The sequence below is a fragment of the Temnothorax curvispinosus genome, unplaced genomic scaffold (genome assembly GCF_003070985.1).
Source record: "Temnothorax curvispinosus isolate PA1 unplaced genomic scaffold, ASM307098v1 QBEX01004747.1, whole genome shotgun sequence".
Taxonomy (NCBI): domain Eukaryota; kingdom Metazoa; phylum Arthropoda; class Insecta; order Hymenoptera; family Formicidae; genus Temnothorax; species Temnothorax curvispinosus.
Window position 1 is genome coordinate 303,197 of NW_020214527.1, and position 14,166 is coordinate 317,362.

A 14,166-nucleotide genomic window follows, 5' to 3' on the forward strand; every position below is an offset into this window, starting at 1 on the left:
AATATTTAATGTTGTGTACGCATAATTGTAAATATATGAATTAATGGCGTCATTTTAGTAGTAGGCAAAATGTCGAAGTTTCAGCTGAAACTTAGGTTTTTCGAAAGTTTTACATTTGTCAAGTGAAAAAGAGCTCGTTTCTAGACGTTGGCGCGGTCTACTTCCTCTTGCATGACGGACACTTTAAACTTCCTACTTTCGAAGTATTTTTAATTGCTGATTTAGCTAATGAGCAACAGAGTACTTTACTTTATCTTCTGTAACTTATCTGTTGAATTTAAAATTTAACTTCATCTGCGAACTGCGCGAAATTGTCGACATTGCGCAACAATGCTCTTCATAATGTCCAAAATGCCGCTTTAAGTTGTAACGATTTACACGCACGGCCCTTGTTGTAAATGTTTACATCGATAGACGATAGATCTCAAGTTTTTCTTAGGTCGAGATTTGTAGACGAAGCTAAAGATTCCCTTTTTATACGATATGTGGAAATTGCGTACGTGCCGATATCGGAGCAATCTTATGTCCGTCACGTGTGCAGAGAATAGCGCGTCGTCTCCTGGCGGAAGGTCGAGCCGCGAATTACGATGAGGCCGAGATAGCCGCCAGTTTGCTGGCCCTCAAGTTCGGAGACGCCGAGGCACTCCAGGCCGCGAAAGAATGCCCCAGCGTGGAATCGGCGCTGGCCTTCTTGCAGCAGGAGTGCGAGCTGTGCACCGGTCGTTTCGCAATGAGTCAAGTGGGTATCCAGTTGTCGCCGAAGCGAGAAATCTGAATAACTGAAGAAAAGTAAAATCCTTTGGTTAATTTCAGAAAGAACGACTTTCGAGAAAAATATTATATCATATTTCTTTCCGTCTGGATTTAATAATCTTTGCGAATCTTATTTTTTATGAATCTTATCTTGCTAAAATAATCAAAAAATATCAGCAGGAATCAAAGCGCATTGTTATTTTTTTTAGTTCTACCTGTGCTACACTTGTCGGTATTTCTCTCAATTAGATTGTGTCCATGCTGAAGTGCGTACATCGCTGCTGCAACGAATGCGCGAGGAATTATTTCACCATTCAGATCAGCGACAGGAACATCACAGATGCCGTTTGTCCCTACTGCAAGGAGCCTAATCTCAAAGACGCGAGCGAAGACGAGGTTCTCGAGTATTTCAGCAATTTGGACATCCAACTGAAGACTCTGCTGGACCCGCCGATTCACGAGCTCTTCCAAAGGAAGCTCAGAGATCGGACTCTAATGCAAGATCCGAATTTTAAGTGGTGCATTCAGGTAATTATTTAATGGCAATCTTCATTTAACTCGCTATTTGAAAGTAAATTACTTATTATTTTCCAGTGTTCGAGCGGATTTTATGCCGATCCCGGCCAGAAGCGTTTAATCTGTCCCGACTGTCGATCTGTCACTTGTGCCTTTTGCCGAAGACCGGTATGTATAAAACATGATTTCATGATTCCGATTACGCTTGTGTTATATATACAATGAAGCAATAATTTATTTTCTAATATCTCTATTTTTAGTGGGAGAAACAACACGAGGGACTCTCATGCGAGAAATTTGCCGCTTGGAAAGACGAGAATGATCCCGACAATCAAGCCGCAGGTTTGGCCCAACATCTGGCCGACAATGGCATCGACTGTCCTAAGTGCAAATTCCGTTATTCTCTATCTCGAGGAGGTAATTATAACTGCTGCGCTTTACTGCAAAGATAATTTTATTCAGTTTCATCATTTACTGTGAAATTTTATTATTTAATTCCCAACTCAAGTATATTTAATGTAATATATATCTTCTACAAAAGTTGCTCTTTCACAATATTTTTTCTTTCTTTGACGTTAAATATTTGTAAAAGAAAATCATTACTATATAAAAGTTGTGAAATATAAACCACATCGCCAGTAGTTATTGCTTTTGCAAAAACAATATGGTAATGCAAGAATTAATGAATGTTGATTCCAAATATTATCTTAATATACGCGCGGACCATTTTAATACCGCGCTATTTTTTTTTATCCATCTCGGATGAGTTTAAAATATGGGGCGAGATATTTTTTCTAAATTATTCGATATGCATATCACAGGAACATTTTTCGAAGCTCGGTGAAAAAAAAAAAGAGAGCTCGTGAATTTTTATAGGTTGCATGCATTTCACGTGCAGCCAGTGTAAATATGAGTTTTGCTGCGGTTGCGGCAAGGCTTTCATGATGGGGGCGAAATGTGCGGTCAGCCCTTATTGCGCCAAACTGGGCCTGCACGCCCATCATCCGCGCAACTGCCTCTTCTACCTTCGTGACAAGGAGCCGGCGCAGCTGCAGCAGTTGCTCAGGGAAAACGGCATCGGTTATGACACCGAGGGCCCGGTCGGGGAACGCAGGTGCAAGGTGCAACTGCAGAAAGAAACGCCGACCGGGGTAGTGGACGCTGTGTGCAATTCCGACGTCGTCGAGGGCCACGCCGGTCTGTGCAGGTGAGCAGCCCCCCATCGCGGCAAACGACACCCGCGCGGTATTCGCGATAAGACGTCTTAGACGTGTTATTAACAAATTTATTTGTAAAATTACAAGCTGAATTTTTTGCGGATCGTAAAGCTAAAAGACAAAAGTTTGAAACGTGTTTCGAGGAAACTCCTTCATTGTCGTTTCACCAATTACAGATCACAACAGTTGCTAGCAACTCTTTACAGAAATTATCAGTCAAGATTACAAATACCGAAATATGTGTATCTCTTTTTTTTCCTAAACAACCAGGACTATTTTCACAAATAGTCCTGGTTATAGCGTTAGGCTTTAAGACGCTTTTTCAAACATCGCTCATTTTTTCGCAAAGATACGTGACTTTGAATTCGGTCCTCTTTAGCGCTGATTTTAAGTGGCCCTTTAATTTTATTGAGAAGTGTAACTTCACGCATCAAATAAAGTTACTTCAGTAATTCTTCGAAATCAAGACCCTTCAGTCTCGCTACATTCTGAATAGGTATTCCGCGACGCGTTCGCCGATCGGCGTTAGAATTTCGCTCACGCGCGAGTATATCGGGGCTGTCGCTCCCAATCGCACGGCGATTCCGAGCGTTTTCTTGAGCGATCTCTCGAAGCCGTCCTTCGCTATACCTCGCCCTCACCCTCACCCCCCAGCTGAACGCTAACGAGATCCTCCGTGTATCTCCTGTAGGATTCATTACGTCGAGTATCTAGTTCGAAAGATCCGTTTGACGCAGCTGGATCCGCTGCCCTTGCTAAACGTGGACGATCTCGAAACGTGCGTGCGACGCGCCGGGCGGAAACTGCCCGCGAACTGGTACGGGCGCGACCCGCAGCATTACAGGAACGACCTGGTCGAGGTAAAGCGCAAAGGCGGGGGACCGCCGTGCCGTGGGCCTGACTAAAATCTTGGGTACTTTTCCCCCGCAGGCAGCACTACATTGAGTACTTGGCGGGCCTGGTGCTCAAGGGCAGGCTGGACCCAGTGGGGATCTTTGACTTGAACGACGCCAAGCAAGAGTTGCGCCGACGGGGAAAAGTTCCCCCTGCGAAGGACCAGGAAATGTCCGAGCGGGATTACCTCGAGGCTTGCATTCAGGTGACTAACACGATTCCTCCTCTTCGTCGTCCTCCACCTCCTTCGTCGTCGCCCGGCCTTCTTCCTCTGGCTCTTCCGATTCCTCCTCGCACCTCCTGCCGCGACCCACTGACCGAATTAACATGGTAGTTGCATGAAAGTAGAATTCCTCTGCTTGTGCACGAAACATTCCGGCCGAAAAACCGTAAAAGTGAATAGATCGCCACGAATGACGCTGTCGAACGGCCGCACCTCGTATTGTTGATGTCGTATTTCGCGGTACTGTTACATGTCCTTACACTCTTTCCGAGCGCACTGTGAAGAATAGATGAGCTGGGGAAAGATTTAACGAGGATCCATTCTAAATTTCATTAACAATTTATGTAACATGTGGAATTGTTCTCCAGATTTAAAAATATATATATTTTGCTGCTCTTTCCTTTTACAGGATAAAATTTTATTTTGATCAGTCTGCTGAAGTAAACAGAAATTAGAGAAAAATGTTTTATATATGTATAATAAGAATTAAAATGCGTTAAAATAGACATTTTTCTATTCTATATTCAGAATTTAACTAAATCAATATCAAGTATAAAAGCATAATTGGAGACAATATAAAAAAATATTTAAATCAAAATTTTATTTTGATTTAAATGTTTTGAACATTAATCAATACTTGAATACTGATCTATTTCTCTGTACAGATTCTCGGCGAAATTTCAAAATAATGTATTAATTAATCTTAAACAATCAAATTTACATATTTACATAATTCCGCATAAAAATATTTAAACTTTGATAAAGTATGCATTATATGAATGATTTATTACATGTACGGACAAAGCTGAATACATTTCGTTCATTCCTCAATTTTTGATAATAATTCTCATTCTGGAAACTAAGAGAATGCTATCGGCTGTGCTTTTATATGCGCTACTTAAAGCGAAATAAAAATTTAATGTCCAACAACGTGGATCCGCGCGGCCGTTCGCAGCTTCCCACTGCGTAAATAACGATTTCCCTATCCTGTGTGAGTTGCCTTTTTTATGCGGATATCGAAGTAAATAAGGTATACGAGCGAGAGGTATGTGCCGCGGGAATACATTAAAATTCTACAACTTCACCGTGCATAAAGTATACCCCCAATGTTGCAGGTCGTAAAGCAGGAGATTCCACTGGAGTGACTGCGGAGGGAGAATCTCGGGGAAAAAAAGACCGGACGCGCGTATCCGAAGCCATAAGTGACAGACCGTATATTGTATAGTGTATTTATCTTATTTGCATGGACCACGTAAGCTCACAAAGTGAAAAATAGTGTAGGACCATTACCAGGAACGGGAGTATTTGTAATACAACCGTCATTTAGTTACGATATAATGCCAAAAACTTATATTTTTACTCTTCGACGTGGCGTGATGCGATTTGCACGTTAACTCGACGTCTCATTTGCAAACATTCGCAAATATTCGGCGTGAAGAAATAGTGTTCATCTCTACGTGTTCTACTTGTCAGCAACTAAACATGTGCAACAATGCAATCGAATGTTTCTTTACTTCTTGATGGATAGCGTAATTATTAATGTTTGAGAAACATGTATTTATTTCTGCTTTATATTACTGTTTTCCAAGAAATAGATGATTTAATTTAAAAACTCATGGTATTCATAATTCCTTCTTTCTAATCTTATTTAATAAGGACCATATTTATAACTGTTTCTTGAATCACGTCTTAAAAATCTTTTAAATGAGATATTACTTATAATATTCATATTTTGAGCTGCGGTTTAATAATAGTACTTTTCAATTAGAAAACAATTAGATAAGCTTCTCAGCTTATTAGCTTAAAAGCCTAACAAGAACCCTGTATTAATAATGCAAAATGTTTGTTTTACAAATCGATACATCCCCCTCCATATCTTAATATTTTAGAGACAGAGACATGATTCTAAATTTTCAAGTCCAAAATTTTAATTATACTTCTAATCATTAAACTCACATATCGTTTTAGTCATTTATTAAAAAATATTATTAAAAAATATTTTAAAAATGTTATTGTACATTGTACACCGCAAGGATATTTACAATATGTACATATTGCATATAAATACCTATATTTTCAATATAGCTCGGCCAGAAAACTGTGCAAGTTCTTTCTTTTTGCAGGTGCTGTCGTCTTATTCTCCATAATACGTTTTAATCGCTCTATGTTGAGTTTCTTGGGTTTCTTATGGGGGGTAGACAATCTCTTGTCACTTGGTATTGTTTTAGGCGTGATTACAGGCGATGCTGTAGGTGTTTTACTATAATCTTTCTTGTTCAATTGTGATACGGGCGTGCAACCTGAGATATTTAAACCAGCGGTCTTGTCCTTAGATTTCTTCTTTTTCCTCTTGCGGTTACTTCGGTTACTTTGCGGTGTCTCTGTCTGTGAATTATTCAACTTGTTTGGCTTTAAGTGGCTCTTTTTCTTGAATGGCAATTCGGTGTTCTTGGAACAGACAGAACATTTGATGACCAATCTACTCATCTCGTTTTTTATCGATTTCGACGCCAAAGTTGCGCGAACTCTTGGAATCTTTTGATCTGGATTTTCATTCATATTTCGCACGATCTTCTTCACCGATTTAGACATTCTTTTGCCACTTACTATCCGAACTTGATGATCCACCTTCCTCCAAAGTGATCCACAATGCGAACACGCCACTGACGGCCCAAAATTCTGCTGCGGCAGCTCTACTCTGTTGCTAAGATTTTTACATTTTTGCCTGAAAATATTTTAACAAAAATTATAAAAAGAATTCTTTTATAAATCTGCTGATATATATAAATAAAAAAGTACAATTAATTTCTTTCTTTTTAGATTTAAATCTAATTATTAAGATATAATTACAAAGTTATTCTTGATATAATTATTTTTGCACATGTCCAAACACTTAACAACAATAATCGAGTAATAATATTAAAATATGATTAATTTAACTGGATTCAATATTTCTTCATATTAATTACAAGTAATGTCAGTAAAAAAAAAACGTGCAGGAAATTACATGTAAAACATCTGTAACTCCGTAACCAATGGGCTCTTCAGCTGCGTCATGAACTGATTGACATTCCACAAATGTTTAACGGTCTCCATACTCTCCATGATTGTTGTGAAACGTCGATGGAAATGTTTTCCCGTTTATACACGCGCTGATTATCCAATTACGCGTCGCCCCTGCAAAACAATCGCGAGGTCCGCCGCGTGGTCTCAGCGATTCGCTTTAAACCGCGAAGGGACAACGTCAACAAGACGTACTGCGCCTCGTGGACCCCATCGCTCAATTAAATCGGAATTAGGGTGCTTCGGCTCTTTAGAAAAATCTCCTGAGCGGCCTGAGCCTCGGTCTCATAACCAATCTCGTGCGTCGTCCCGTCGTGTTACTCATATCGACATCAGCCGACGCAGGGTGGCCAACGTGAGGAAAAACGAGAGCGCTGGCGACGTTCCGAAACACACTTCACCGCTTCCACGTCCGTCCGCCTGCTCCGGCGCGATCACGATCCACCTTCCTTCTCCCGCCGACGCTGCGCCGTACGGCCGTCCCGCTCCGAGACCGGACAGCGCGATCTTTCTCACGCCCGCGGGACGGGTGTCCACACGGTTTCCCATCTGCATTGGCGCGACGCCGCGGACGACAGCGCGGAGGGGGGAATTCGTATTTTGTCATCCTTGTCATCGATGCACCGGGAGCCGTTCTGTCAAACAATAGAAGCGAACCGTGTCCGTCGTGCCGTGACAGCGAGTTAATCCCGTCGTCGTTGGGGGCATGGGAGACGGCAAGGAGGGCGAGCGGCAGCCGCTGCTGAAGAACGAGAACGTCACGTATAGCTCGCACGGCAACGATGCCGTCGGCGATGCGATCGGTGAGTTACACGGAGTTTAGGTTGCTGCCCCGCGCGAATTCACGCTGCCGAGAGAAGAAGCGAGAAGCGCGGCCGCCCTTTCCCGGGGACGCCCCGTTCGTCGGTCGGGTGTGTCACTTTACATTCCGAAACTGTCGTTTCAGACGAGACGCAGTCGACGGTGCACACCGTCTCCACGATCGGGCCGGACGAGCTGCCGCCGCCGTACCAGTCCGCGATCCAGGGCGGCATGCCGATGGTCACCTGCAGGGTTTGCCAGGCGATGATAGACATTTCCGGCAAGAGGGATCAGCACGTCGTTAAGTGTTGTCAGTGTAACGAGGCCACGGTACGCGTCTCGTCGAAGATTGTTTCTTTCTTGCGGTTTGTTTACCGATACACGACGCTGTTTTTGTTACCACTTACCGACTTCCATTGTCTTCTTTTCTCGCCAGCCGATACGAAATGCCCCACCCGGAAAGAAGTACGTACGATGTCCGTGCAATTGTCTGCTCATATGTAAGAGCTCCTCGCAGCGTATCGCCTGCCCCAGGCCAAATTGTAAACGTATTATCAATCTGGCACCGAGCCCCATTACGCCGCCGGTTCTGTCAATGCCGGGCATGTGCAGGGTGGGATGTGCCCATTGCCATGACACATTCTTGGTGAGTCATCAGAGATTTATAGTTATTTTGTTTTATTGATCTTCAGAGCTCTTTTGTCTCGAAATGTTGCCTTCCACAGTTTAACACGTTAAATAACGCTTTGGCTCGATGTCCACATTGCCGTAAGATATCTTCCGTTGGTCCAGACTTTGCTAGAGGAAGAGGGATTGTATTCATTATCGTCGGGATTATAGCCTTAGTAATTGCTATAGCTGTAACGGTAAGTGTATAAACTCAATTTCTTGTTTGTATTTTGTTGGTGATTTCTATAATGTTAATTTTATACCGTACACAATTACAGGTCGGGACCTATAAATATGTAAAAACAAACGGAGGAATTTATGTAGCTTATATTGGTAGGTACAAGCGGTAATCTCAGATTTCGAAAATTGTCGATACGTCGTCAATAACTTCTACTATTCAGTCGCTATTTAAAAGATTCGTCCATCACATTTTTGGATCATTTCCAGGTGCATTTCTATTGGCGCTCTTATGCCTGGGTCGCAGCATTTATTACTGTACGATGAAGATCAGTTTGATAGAGGGTCCCATGTAGTCTCCCAAACAGCAGTGAGCAACCGGTAATATAAATCGAAACCCACTGAGAGATGAATGTCATGTAATCTATTTAGAACAAAATGTTTATAGCAATGTGACATTTCAAGCCCTTTTGAGGCAAGAACGAGTATATAGGTATATTATACACATGGCCATATGTGCGTATGCAGATCTGTATTGTTTATTATAATGCATGTATACATTCTTATATAATACGCATACACATATGAATGTGTTTCGCGATCGGGAAGAAAGCAAACGTTTGCGAGGCTTTCCTCAGGTAAGCTAACGATCGTAGGAAATCTCTCTCGGGAAGCCTGTATTTTACGAAGAATAAATTGTTCCTATGCACTTTTATATGTGCAAGCATAGGAGCAATAGCTATGGGCTCTCGCGAGTTTTATTTTACCTACTGACTAGAGAATACGCTCTATATTCAAATATACGTACACACATGCTTTCTATAACACATTACGCGTATTAAGTGCACACAGATGGAATCAAAGTGCAAATGTGCTCATAATATTCCAATCGTACGTACGAAGTAAGTTTTAAAACCCATATACGGGTCTGTACGAATCTGTTTTTTAAATTTATTCCTATATTCTATATAAAAGCATCTGTATTAAGAGCATAAAAAAATCGCATTGTTTCAAATAAATTTCTGGGTTTATATCGATTTTGTAGCAACACATGAATGAAACTACGTGGGAGATACTAATGTATATATTAATAATATAAATAATGCACTTAGTGAGATAAAAATCCAAATATAGAATTTCCCTGGTTATTACGTGAAGAATACTGTAAGATGTTTTGAGTTTTCGCTGTAAAGTACACGTGATATCATCGGTCATGAAATATAGTCTTATTGATTAGGTTTTCGTGTCATATACCTTTTATAATCTGCAATACTCTTTCAAAATGCAACTTCTTTCTAGGCAACTCTTTCTAAACAACTATTCTCAACTCTATACATATAAGTTTCCTTATCACATAATGGAGGATATGTTATACTACTTGTTGAAAAAATAAATTCCGTTTGGTAAAAAACTAACGACTGTATTTATTACATAACATGTGGATAAATTTGTCGACCCGAGAAAAAAATGGGCAAATATTTAATTGCCATACGAAACATTTATATGTGTATTATACATATATTACATTTACAGAAGTGATTAGGAACGTTATTCAAACAATGTACAAAATAATCAGGAAATACAGAAAATGCGGCGCGTTATGTAATTTGTGCTTTCGATTACAGATTATTTAAATCAATCCGTACTTTTCGAATAGTAGTTTCGCTAAATCGTGGGATAAACAAGACAGCTTCGCGAAATGATATCTGAAAAATTCACACCTTGGCAGAATAGCAGAAAGCAGAAGCCAATCAGAATTCGCGTTAAGCGTGGTAAGCAGAAGGGAGCGTCCCGTTTGACCACTCACAGCCCCCGATGCTTGGAGTTTTCCCCCGAACCAACCAATCAGATATTTTTATTTTAAATCAATTGTGTACTGTGCATGCATACTGTAGGACGAGGACAGCCACGTAATGTTCTCTCTCTAATTTTTCTACCGATAGTGAATGGCCGCGTTCAGCAGACACAACTGTTGAGTGTCGTCTTATCAACACTCTTCGTTGATTGGTTGGTTCTAAAAGTAAGAGCCAATCACGTTCGACTGCTACTGAGCGGTTTGGTCTGCTGAACGCGACCAATGGCTGCGTTCAGCCGAACTTCTGCTTAGCGAAGCGAAAGGTAGCAATTAAGTGTAATTGGTTGGATCCAAAGGTAAGAACCAATCACATTCAGTTGCTACCTTTCGCTTTGCTAAGCAGAGGTTCGGCTGAACGCAGCCAATGTACTGAATGTGTATTCTCTCTCGTAGGATTTTGACAAAATCGTCTTATGGCCTATAAGGTCTCTAGTTATGGAGGATTTATCGGTCGAACGCGGTGTGAATCCTCCATTATCGCTAGATGATGGGATCGACTTCCAGGGGCTTCCAGGGTTTCCGGAATCTCGCATGGGATAGGATAGTCGATAGCGCATCTGGCCGCAGGGGGAAGTGATCCGCGCAGTTCCTTGGGCTTAAATACACTTACACAGTTTCGAATTCAAAGTTATACGAGTTTATGAGTTTTATTACGCAGTTAACTTCTGTTTGGGACGCTTTTATTGAGGCATCCATGTTTATCTAGTCGAAGTCTCTTTTGTTTTGATGTGATGCAATTTAGATTCGGTTTTGCTACTATGACCACATGGGTTACCCCCACGGTCTTTCCTTTATTTGAATAAAAAAAAATAGCGCATCTCTTGCGGAACGCATGAACGATGATATAACCCATGGTAGGAAAACGTAGATGAAAAAAATCCCTAGCGCTGTCACACATCACACACACACGTAACTGCGGAACAGCTGATTGCTGAAAGTGGCGAAAAGGAAAATCAGCATCAATTGGGAGGTTACTGTGAAATATGTGAGAAAAAGGGTCAATCACGTCGCAGCCTGAACGGTACTTGACTTAACAGCTTGGATATTAACAAGAAAATACGAACAACGAGTACTATATCCTCAGATGTGACAGATGTTCGATGTAAGAAATGTCACAAATTGATATTCAGGATTTGTTTAACAAAAGCAGGTGAGATGATCTTTTCTGCAAAAGGTCTTTTCGCAAAGAACCTCCGGACACAGCTATCGTTATTCAGTTACGTTATTTTCGTCGTAAACGTTGATTGAAAATCACAAGAGCATAAGAGGTATTCTTATAAGTGAACAAATAATTGTTCTTTATCATATGGCGTAATTCACCGTAAAAGATATTCAAAGAAAATAGAAAATGATTATTTTTTACTATAATTGTCGTCTAAAATTAGTGTATAATGTATTAAAGTTTGATCAATGATGTTATTATGAATTTAGGTTTCCTAGCGTTTGGGGCCTTCTACTCGTAGTCTTATATTCGCCAGTAGGATTTGTACTTGTGCTGCTGCGACTTTTGGTGGTGTTGCTGCTCTGGCTTCTAGCGTCGCTACTACCCGATTGCAATTCTCTTCGAGCATTCTTAAGTTACGGCATTAGAATCGCTTTTGGCATCGTAGTTAAGATCGATCCCGAGAGCGAGCCCCGAGACAAACAGTCGAGGATAATAATCGCTAATAATGCATCCGTTTTGGATCACTTTGCTCTACGTCGCGCGACGGAAACGGTAGTCCCCAGCGTTTGGGAGCTACCTACTGCCTTGAGTAACACGCTGGGATTACAAAAGATGAATATGAACAGCAAGGAGACGCTAATTGCAAACATAAAACAATTTCTTTCCACCTCGACGTACAGCGTGGCCGTGCAGCCCGAGTTCAGCACGACTAACAACCAGGTCGCTCTGTTGAAGTTCAATTCCTGGCCGTTTAGCATAGAAACATCTGTCCAGCCAGTCGCTATCAAAGCGTCGAGATCAGAACTTGTACCTGTGCATCTTACCTCGTTGGCTTCAACCTGGTTGACAGAAGTATTTTGGTTTATGTTCGTGCCCTATACAGTTTTCACACTCAGGTACCTGAAAATCAGACGAAACTCCGACCACGAGATACTTGTGCGAGAAGTAGAGAAAGATATCGCGGATGCTCTGGGACTTCAGACATGTTCTCACACCGTATCGGACAAAACGGAGTATGAGAAGCGTTACCGCACGAGAATACTCAGTAGCGCGCGTCCCAACAGAAATACGCCAAACTCACAAGTTATACATAGTATAGAAATACAAAGGATGGCTCGTCAAGTCAGCGAAGTACTTCCATTGGTCCCACACAACGTGATTCTGCGAGATCTCAGTATGTATATATATATGTGTATATATATTAGGTTGGCCAATAAGTCCGTGCGGTTTTTTACTTATAAATGTTACTTACAAATAACCGCACGGACTTATTGGCCAACCTAATATATACACTTGTCTGAATCTTGATTTAATTTTATTAATCTTACTGTAGTATGTTTTATTAATCTTACTGATTGCGTGGTGATTTTTTTGAAATACAGTAGCAGTTATTAAATCTGCTTTTCTATTTTTTTGTCGCAGTGAAAACTCGAAACGTTGATGTTACGATCGCCAATATTCTTGATGGCATAGTTACTTACACTCCAGAACCCAATCCCCCAGCTCAATCGTCCGTAACGTCGTCCAGTGGATCTTCTGCAAAGGACAAGGTATTGGGCACTACTTCCTTCCAAGAGAAGAAAGCTAAAATGATACAAGAAGCCAGAGAAAGGTATATTAAGAAACATGGACTGACAAATTGCTGACATTCTTACTACTGTTTTATTCTGGTTATAACACTGTCATTATAATAACATCTATATAACATGTTTTACTGTTCATGTATTATATTTACTATTACTTCATGTGAATACATCTTTATTTCTAAAATATGATCACACGTAATTGTACAAAAACCTATCCATTATAATCATAAGCAATATTTCGCAAAAAATCTTTTTTTTAAATAATGCAATCATCAGTTATGTACTATATAATACAGTTATCGATCATAACGGAATTACACGCTTGAGCAGCAGGGAGATAAAGACTTTTGTATCGAATTATCGATTATGTCATTGTAGATAAACAAAATTTCACAGGTACACACCATACTTTTTTGACTGTACATACAAGAGGCCAAAAAAATTTATATTATTTTTAATGTAAAGAGATTTATATTTCAATATATATTTAAGTTTTAATATAAAATAATATGTGTAATAAAATGATATAATATGTATAATATAAAGATTATAATCTCACTTATAATCTTTAAATCATAAACGAGAATAAATATTATAAATAAAAATTACATAAGTCTGTTAAATTGAACAATAAAACGTAAATTTTTCTTTTTAATGGAACTTTAAATGAATTTCGACATATCATTTTGATGCTTAATTACTAAGTTATTGACAATTGAGTCATAAAAGAATACGCCACAAAAAAGATTTATTAAAGAAGTAATGTAAGCGGAGAAAAGTATGGGATACCTATGTAACAGCCTATATAGACTTATAAAATCTATTTAATTATAATTACATAATTATATGATTTGTATATATCTATATATCTCATATCTCATATTATTCGTATATATACTGTCTAAAATTCTCCATCGAGTTCCTCTCGTAATTCTTAATAATTACGATATATAATTGAAGCATATAATATCTAATATAATATCTATGAAAAAAATAGGTGAATGTAGGAAAAAGTGTATTCATGCTTCTCTTAAATATATCTTATATATTGTACTCCATTTATAAAGTTTGGAAGACTTGTTTTGTACTGTACGTGTTATATGTGATATAAAAAAATATAAAATCTATAACGCATAGGAAGAAGCAGATTAGTAAAATATAATACAAAAACAATACTTTTATACTATTATAATGAAATTATACAATATATTGCACTCTAGATACTTAATATTCTCACTGATATTATT

General features: G+C 39.7%; 4 protein-coding genes across 12 annotated transcripts in view; 3 read left to right on the plus strand and 1 right to left on the minus strand.

The window, feature by feature from the left end:
• The window catches only part of LOC112453867, a 41,478-nt gene extending 36,263 nt beyond the window's left edge, over positions 1–5,215 (plus strand). For 4 of the 9 annotated variants that reach the window (XM_025014863.1, XM_025014857.1, XM_025014867.1 and 1 more), the window contains exons 14-20: positions 542–739; positions 1,003–1,281; positions 1,348–1,437; positions 1,530–1,686; positions 2,146–2,476; positions 3,417–3,585; positions 4,719–5,215. In XM_025014863.1, the coding sequence (XP_024870631.1) occupies positions 542–739; positions 1,003–1,281; positions 1,348–1,437; positions 1,530–1,686; positions 2,146–2,476; positions 3,417–3,585; positions 4,719–4,748 (1,254 nt within the window). In that variant the 3' untranslated portion in view covers positions 4,749–5,215. The other 5 variants (XM_025014859.1, XM_025014862.1, XM_025014860.1 and 2 more) reach the window with 4 other exon arrangements.
• Positions 5,216–5,301: 86 nt separating this feature from the next.
• Positions 5,302–7,056, minus strand: LOC112453870. The gene is made up of 2 exons (XM_025014872.1): positions 6,611–7,056; positions 5,302–6,328 (listed from the first exon to the last, which is right to left on the minus strand). Exons 1-2 carry the CDS (start codon positions 6,706–6,708, stop codon positions 5,680–5,682), a joined length of 747 nt encoding a protein of 248 aa, XP_024870640.1. The 5' UTR covers positions 6,709–7,056; the 3' UTR covers positions 5,302–5,679.
• Positions 7,057–7,270: 214 nt separating this feature from the next.
• LOC112453869 (type 1 phosphatidylinositol 4,5-bisphosphate 4-phosphatase) lies at positions 7,271–9,728 on the plus strand. Its single transcript, XM_025014871.1, has 6 exons — positions 7,271–7,469; positions 7,613–7,797; positions 7,904–8,113; positions 8,193–8,333; positions 8,415–8,469; positions 8,584–9,728. The coding sequence occupies exons 1-6, from the start codon at positions 7,373–7,375 to the stop codon at positions 8,667–8,669; spliced, it is 774 nt and encodes a 257-aa protein (XP_024870639.1). The 5' UTR covers positions 7,271–7,372; the 3' UTR covers positions 8,670–9,728.
• A 982-nt stretch (positions 9,729–10,710) lies between these two features.
• On the plus strand, positions 10,711–13,103 carry LOC112453857 (ancient ubiquitous protein 1-like). The gene is made up of 3 exons (XM_025014844.1): positions 10,711–11,318; positions 11,600–12,507; positions 12,756–13,103. Exons 1-3 carry the CDS (start codon positions 11,278–11,280, stop codon positions 12,977–12,979), a joined length of 1,173 nt encoding a protein of 390 aa, XP_024870612.1. The 5' UTR covers positions 10,711–11,277; the 3' UTR covers positions 12,980–13,103.
• The last annotated feature ends 1,063 nt before the right edge of the window (positions 13,104–14,166 follow it).